Here is a 7,018-nt window from a genome sequence, read left to right as displayed (position 1 = left end):
GTGACAGAGATGTGTGAGCATCCCAGCTTTGGGAGTCTAAGCCAGCACCCTGGGATGTGAGGGAGGGAAGCTCACCAAAAGCTGTAATCTCAGGATCCACCAGGGCAACTGGGAGCCCAGGGCAAATGGGAGGCAGGACAGAGAGAGTGCAGTGGGAAGAAACAGCTGTCACAGTGTGGCAGGGACTGCGTTCTGCTGCCTGGGTATCACAGGGCAGGACAATGGCAGGAGTTATATTTTTCAGAGAGACATAAATATTGTAGTTGGGGAAAGAGAAGTGAATTCTGGTTGAGGAGAGGCTGGAAAGTGCCACACCACATCCCACCAGCATAGCTGTCTACAATCCCCTGGGAGAGGGATAGGCAAGGGACTCGTTTTCTTTTCACCTTCAGATCCATTTTCAGGCTCCCCTCTGTGACCGGGAAGACCAGGAATGTGCAGTGTGTGGTGGAAATGAGAGCTCGATCCTGCTCACGAGCACAAAGCAAGAAGGGACCAGGACACCAGGTCACAGGAATCTCCCCACGCTTACTGCAAGGCAGAAGTTCCCTGTCCACAGCCGGGAGGGGAAACATCCAGAGCAGCACATTCCTGGGGTGCACAGCCGGGAAGATGTGGGACTCCTCACGCGGGCTGGGAGAACCGGATGCAGGGCACGGCTGAATGAGCCCAGTCCCAGCCTGGCGGCCCGCGGGAGCCCCAGGAACAGAGGCGAGCCACCCCTGCCATTCCTGCAGCGTGGCATCATCGCAGCGCACCATGCCGCTGGAGTAATTGCCGCTGGAGTAATTGCCGCCGGGCTGGGTGCCAGCGCAGCGCCCGCCCTCAGCCCCCCGGCACAGGAGATAACTCAATCTGCCCTTCCTGCCTCCTCCGCGCGACGGGGGGGCCACCGCGCTCCCCTCTGCTCAGCCCAGGGACCCCCCCGGGGTGGGGGAGTGGGGAGGGAGGCGATGTGGGGCACTGGGGCAGCCTTCTGGCGCTCAAAGGCCATTCCTTGCATCCCCCTACCCTAATTTGAGGCATCTGCTTGGCAAAGCCCGAGGGCTTCCCGTTGCAAAGGCCACTGGAGCATTTTAATAGCGTGCTCTTGCCTGGCTTCCTTCCTGGGAATAAACCACGTCCTGGCGATAAGGAGCATAAAGCTCCAGCGTTAACGGCCAGCGGCCCAAGCTGGGAGCGGGCAGAGCTGCGCCCACCCCCGCCCCAGCACAGCCCGGCCGGCCGGCGCTGGGGGGACACGGCCTGCCAGAGCCCTGCCACGGCCCGGCCCTGCTGCCGCTGCAAAACAGGACGCAATAAAACCCCATTTGGAGCCCGGGTGACAGTAGGGAAGGGCGGAGGGATGGCTGGCTCGTGCTGGGTGGCTGCTGCAGGCAGCATGCCTGCACTGCGGAGCAGCGTGTTTGGGGGGCCATCTCCCTATGCCCAGCAGCCCTTGCTTGCCCAGAAGTAGATGCCACTGCCCCAGAGGAGTCACATCCCAGGAAGGTGAGCTTGACCCCTATCGAGTGCCTCTGTGCTCCCCCCAGAGCACTGCCTGCATCCTGGGGACAGAAAGGAACACTTGTCCCAGGCCGTGTACAAGAGTCACACCTTCACCAAGCAGTGAAGGTGCTTTGAGTCCCTAGACTCACCACTGCTATAGAGTCTGGGAGGGTTTTGTCCTTGGCCTGCTCAACCTGAAGCTCTTCCCAAAGTGTGTTTTAATAATTAAATTACATTTTAGACTGAACGAAGTGGAGGAAGAGCATCCCACGGGGCACTGTGAGTTACCCACTCATTGTCCCCAGCCCATGGGCAGCTCCAACAGTACAGGCTGGAGTCCCCATCACCCCAGGCACCCCACTGCCGAGAGAGCATAGAAACACTGATAACACCAAGGCCAGAGGGGAACTCTCTGGAAAACGATGTCAGACAAATCACTACAGCCCCTGTGTTGTCAGCCTAAATACTGATGGGTGGATTCTACAGGGAATTTTGGGCAGTTGTGCCTTTTTTTTGAGGGAAAATGGAGTGGGGGAGCTGTGGGATGAGCACATTTGATGTCACCTTGCTGCCTCTGTGTTAGTGGAACTTGGCTTCTCTGGGGTGTGTGGAGTGCAGGCTGTGGCTGACAGAGGTTCAGGGGCCAGCCCGAACAGCACAGGCACATAGGCATAGGCACAGCACTGGGAGCCCCACGGCTGTGGAATGAGTCTGTCAGGGCCCATCCCAGGTGAGGGGGCTGGCAGTCATGCCCTGGGTCCCCAGGGAGCTCCCACAGCAGCACAGCCCAGGTGTGAAGCCTGATCAAAGCCCTTCCTGCAGGTGGGGTGTGCTGCGTGCACCATGTGTGGCTTCTCCCCGCCCAAGAAGGGGTTGAGCGGTGCAGCAGCCTGACTCTGTGCTGAAGGAAGGGAAAGCCTCTCTCCCTCCCCCAGCTGCACATTTTTGCCAGCCCCATTGACCTCGGCATGTTTGCAGGTTGCCGCCCCTCTGTCCACAGGGATGGAAATGTGGTCAAAGTTTATTAGAAGAACGCCAGCCACACACACATGTGTGTGTGTGAGTGTTTGTGTGTTTGTGTGTGAGTTTGTGTGTATGTGTTTGTGTGAGAGTGTGTGTGTGTTTGTGTGTGTGTTTGTGTGTGTGTGTGAGTGTTTGTGTGTGTGTGTTTGTGTGTGTGTTTGTGTGTGTGTGTGAGTGTTTGTGTGTGTGTGTTTGTGTGTGTGTTTGTGTGTGTGTTTGTGTGTGTGTGTGTGTGTGTGAGTGTTTGTGTGTGTGTGTTTGTGTGTGTATATATAGGCAAAGTGTAAGGGTGTGACCTTTATTTTCCTGGGAAGCTGTACTGAAAGGCAAAGCCAGGAGGGGAGGAAGCAAACAGGCAGGAAGGGGGGACGCAGTAGGTCTATTTTCATCTGTACTCTGCCTCCCTGCAGCACGGGAAGGCAGCTGGGAAAGAGGGCACAGGGACAAATGGCAGCAGCAGGAGCCAGGACCCAGAGAGGGGCAGAGGGAATCAGCCTTTGCACCATACTGGAGGAGCAAAACCAGTTACTGTGTCCCACTGGAGCAACAGTTTTGCCAGTCTGTGTCACAGGCACCTGGCCTCTGTCACCCAAAGGTGCTTTCAGGATCATTACAGGGCATTTCTGCTGCAGGTAACAGCCTGGGGGCTGTTCACATCCCATCCTGCTGGGATTCCCATCTTCCTGGCACAAGGGCATTTACCCCCAGTGCTTCGCCTGTGCCAGAGGAAATCTGGCTGTCAGGGAACTTCCAGCAGGCACTGGGGCAGAGTGTGTGGTAATGGGGACCTTCAGCTGCTGTGACTAATTTTTTTCCCCATGCCATGCCAGGCTCTGGCCAGGCTTGTCCCCTCCCACCATAGCAGAGACTGCTTTGAGGTCTGGGCTCTGCTCCCCAGTGTTTGGTAGGTGACATCCCACTCACCTGTGGCTTGGTCTGCAGGAAAGAGGCATGCTGCCGAGCTGGCCACACTGCTGTGCTTGGTGGTGGCTGTCACTCAGAGCTGTCACTCCCATGTCCCTCCTGTGGAGTGAGGAAGTGCAGAAGCTTGGGTGTGCTTTGCCCACGGGCACTGGCCTCTCTTGCTCACATACACACACACACATGTTCCTCCTATTGCATCTGGCAGGAGGCTGCTGCCTCCAGCCCGGCGTCTGGCACGTGAAATCACAGTCCACAGCACCTGATTCCTCAGGAACAGCCACGGCCTGTGCCCATTGCTTGGGTCACCAAGTGCAAAGAGCAGGGCAGAGTGTGGTTGTGATTGTACCTGTGAGGGGGATGTGTGGGGCTGTGGTGTTTCTCTGGCACTCCTGGGCAAGGACATCATCCTCTGCTGCTGCCAAGGGGCTGTGACAAAGGACAGTGTGCAAGAGGACTGTCTGGGGACAGAGCAGAGAGAACCAGCTCCTGCCCTCCTGGGGAATGGCTGGGATCCCAAACCCACTGCTAACCCCCAGTACCCCAGGCATGTGCCAAAAGGAAGATACCAGGATGACTTTCAGGAGACCATACCAGGACCACATCCTTAGACATTTCATGCTTGCAGCCAGTGCCACTTTTCCAGGGCAAAGGGGAGTCCCCTCCATCCGGGCCCTGCAGCAGTCCCACTGTGACTCGAGGCTGTTATGAAGCCTTACATGGAAGGACCCTGGGAACAGAGATTGAGCATAGAACAGCCACTATTGGTCCTTTCCCAAAACTGCACCTACACTGTCCCACCACCAGCCCACCCCCCACCCTGTCACCACCGCACATTGCTCCCAGCCCCTTCCCACAACAGCCGTAGGTCGTGGCTGTGCTGACAGAGGTTGCAGAACCAGTGTGGAGACCACAAGGCTGTGCCATTCCCGGAGGTCAAGCCTGGGAGCAGGGGGACACTCAGTGCCCAGCCCTGCCCAGATACGGGAACTAGGACCAGCCAGTGCCCAGGTGCCACAGCAATGCCATGTTGGAAGGATCCCTGCCAAGGCTCTCATTAGGCACCACCACAGCATCTTGGAGCCAGAGAAGTCAGCCCTGGTGATTCAAAGGAGAGAGGAGAAATTCAGACTCCTCCGCCCTCCGACTGGTTTCCTGCCTCCTCTAAATTTGCATAACAGCCCCTCAGCTGTTCCCTGGGGCCAATGGGACCCCTGGAGCAGCCGGGCCCCCTGCGGCAGCCGCAGGTTCCTGCGGTCAGCCCCAGCTCTCGCTCTTGCTCATGCAAATAACTGCACCAACGGCTCCCTCCCTGCACGTGGGGGCTGGCGAGCGCCCGCCCTTGGTCCCCAGCCAGGGCTCGTCCCCATCCCAAGTGCTGCGGGGGACTGCAAGCCCAGCCGGAGTGCCTTGCGCTGTGTGGCTGCTTGGTCACGCTCCAGGCAGCAATCTGGGCAGTAGCGTCCCTCTAACAACAGGGGTGAGGAACGGTGGCTCCATGGGTGGCTGTGACCGATGTCTTCTCCATCCTCTGCTCACGCAAGGCTGGTGGCTTTGGCAGAGAAGTGCCGCGATGGCATCCAAGTTCACCAACGGTTCGCTGGGTGACTTCCCACGGGGCAAAGGTCCAGGCCCCTCGCCCTTCCCAGTCAAGCCTGACGCTTTCCCAGAACTCCTGCGAAGCCAGGAGCAAAGAGCAAGCCCGGGGGAATAACTCACCACCACGTACCCGAACCCACTCCCCAGTCTCCCAGCTCCAGCTTGAGCCACCAGTGCATCCCCTCCCAAGCCCAGTGCAGGGGGTGGGGAGTCAGGGACAAGGATGGGAAATGCCAGCCCACATCCAGTGCCTGTGGTGCTGTTAGCCGGCTCCAGCCACCACTGCTCACCCCAGGAGGAAACCTTTCTGCTTCCAAGGACACGGCACAGCTTTGGGACTGCAGCAGAGCTTTCGCCAAAATGCAGAGGTGGGGCAGGGCTGAGCTGGGGGCTGGAGGGATGCAGGCAGGTCCCGCCTCAGCAGCGCTGGCTGGGGACAGAGCACGGCTGCAGTCGCTGCTTGCGGCCACTCTTCGTGGTACTACTTGGTGACAAGGCAGCTGCAGGGACATCCCAGGCCAGTTTGGTGTCCCCCTAAAGCTGGTAGCTGAGCTGTAGGACTGTTTAGGGACAAATTTCAAAGGGTTTGGGAAAGGTCTGCCCATAGGCACTGGGAAGAGAGTCTAGAGGCGCCTATAGAGCACCCAGTGCGGGGCAGCAGAAACCAGTAGTGCTGATCCCACCCACTCGAGACACCGTACAATGCCAGACTCCACGGAGCCGCTCTGTGCTCACCCCACCCTCAGCAGGAGTGACACTGAGCTGTCCCCAACGAGCCCCGACACATCCACCAGCGGGCAGCATCCCGGCTCCAGCAGCTCTGTCACCTCAGCCTGCTCCAGTGCCCCCAGCACAACACCCTCAGCCCCACCATCCCAACCCAGCGGGTGCGAGGGAGGGAAGAAGGAAGACGGGTATAGAAAAAAAAAAAAAAAAAAAAAAAGAACGAAATAAAAAAAGAGGTAAATAAATAATAAAAGCCGACCAGGACAGACCCGGCAAAACGACGAGCGGGGCAAGCCGGGCACGTTTATTGGGGTACGGAGGGGGAAGGATGAAATACCTGCCGAGGGGGATGCTCGGGTCCCGGTGCAGCGAGGTCCAGGGCTCCTCCCGGCGGCGGCGGCGGCGGCTGCCGACGGCACGGCACGGCACGGCACGGCACGGCACGGCACGGCACGGCACGGCACGGCACGGCACGGCACGGCACGGCACGGCACATCCCGGTCCGGCCCCGGCAGCTGCCGGTGCGGGGCTCCGGCGGGCTCCGGCGCACAAAGGGCTCCGCTTTTAAAGCCGCTGCCGGAGCCCCCCAGCCCCGCAGGGCCCGGATTGGCGGGGCGGGCAGCACTGCGGGGGGAGACGCGCAGCGGGGGGAGCAGAAATAAACAAACAAAAAAAAAAAAAAAAAAAAAAAAGAAAGAGAAAAAGAAAAGCAAACAGCTGAGAGGAAAGTGCAATCCAGCCGCAAGCATCGGAAAAAACAGCCTCGGGGATGCCCCGGGCACGGCCCCACCAGCTCCTCCCGCCTGAGGGGCTGGGGGGGGCTCAGAAGGGTCCCGGGTGCTGCGCGGAGGGGCCGGGTGGGAAAGGCTGGAAACCGCAAACCTCTTGAGGAAAAAACTTGTAAATGCCGCGCCTGGCGAGACGGGGTAGGCGGGTTTTTCACTCCTGTTGTGGGCGACTCCCGGCTCCAACCACTTGCCGGTGCCCAGCCCTTCTCCAGCAGCCGGCCTTCACCTCTGGGTTGCCCCAGCCACCCCCCCCCCTCCCCCGCCCGGCTCTATCCCATGATTGTAGCTGGTTTGGGTTTGGTTGTTTTTTTCGGGGGGAGGGTGTGTTGTCCGGAGAGCTGTGTTTTTCCAGCTCGTCGGCAGGGGGTATGCTTGTACCGAATAATCCAGCTCTTTTGTCCGGGATGCTGGCCCCCATCCCCATCCCATCCCCATCCCATCCCATCCCATCCCATCCCATCCCATCCCATCCC

General features: G+C 59.2%; 1 protein-coding gene across 1 annotated transcript; it reads right to left on the bottom strand.

Moving 5' to 3' along the window:
• Positions 1–2,724: 2,724 nt before the first annotated feature.
• Positions 2,725–6,733, bottom strand: LOC128811903 (uncharacterized). The gene is made up of 6 exons (XM_053985848.1): positions 6,640–6,733; positions 6,095–6,381; positions 5,162–5,591; positions 4,027–4,162; positions 3,782–3,861; positions 2,725–3,534 (listed from the first exon to the last, which is right to left on the bottom strand). The coding sequence occupies exons 2-6, from the start codon at positions 6,251–6,253 to the stop codon at positions 3,518–3,520; spliced, it is 822 nt and encodes a 273-aa protein (XP_053841823.1). The 5' UTR covers positions 6,254–6,381; positions 6,640–6,733; the 3' UTR covers positions 2,725–3,517.
• Positions 6,734–7,018: the final 285 nt, after the last annotated feature.

The sequence above is a fragment of the Vidua macroura genome, chromosome 10 (genome assembly GCF_024509145.1).
Source record: "Vidua macroura isolate BioBank_ID:100142 chromosome 10, ASM2450914v1, whole genome shotgun sequence".
Taxonomy (NCBI): Eukaryota; Metazoa; Chordata; class Aves; order Passeriformes; family Viduidae; genus Vidua; species Vidua macroura.
The sequence above is the reverse complement of the archived record's forward strand: the minus strand, read 5'-3'. Positions and strand labels throughout refer to the sequence as shown.

Excerpts from the sequence above, each read along its gene's own strand:
- LOC128811903 (XM_053985848.1), bottom strand. The coding sequence starts at position 6,253 with ATGTGCCGTGCCGTGCCGTGCCGTGCCGTGCCGTGCCGTGCCGTGCCG. Across the intron at positions 4,163-5,161 it reads AGACTGGGGAGTGGGTTCGG|GGTCCTTCCATGTAAGGCTT; the intron begins GTACGTGGTGGT and ends CTCTGTTCCCAG. Across the intron at positions 3,862-4,026 it reads TGTCTAAGGATGTGGTCCTG|CCCCTTGGCAGCAGCAGAGG; the intron begins GTATGGTCTCCT and ends CCTTTGTCACAG.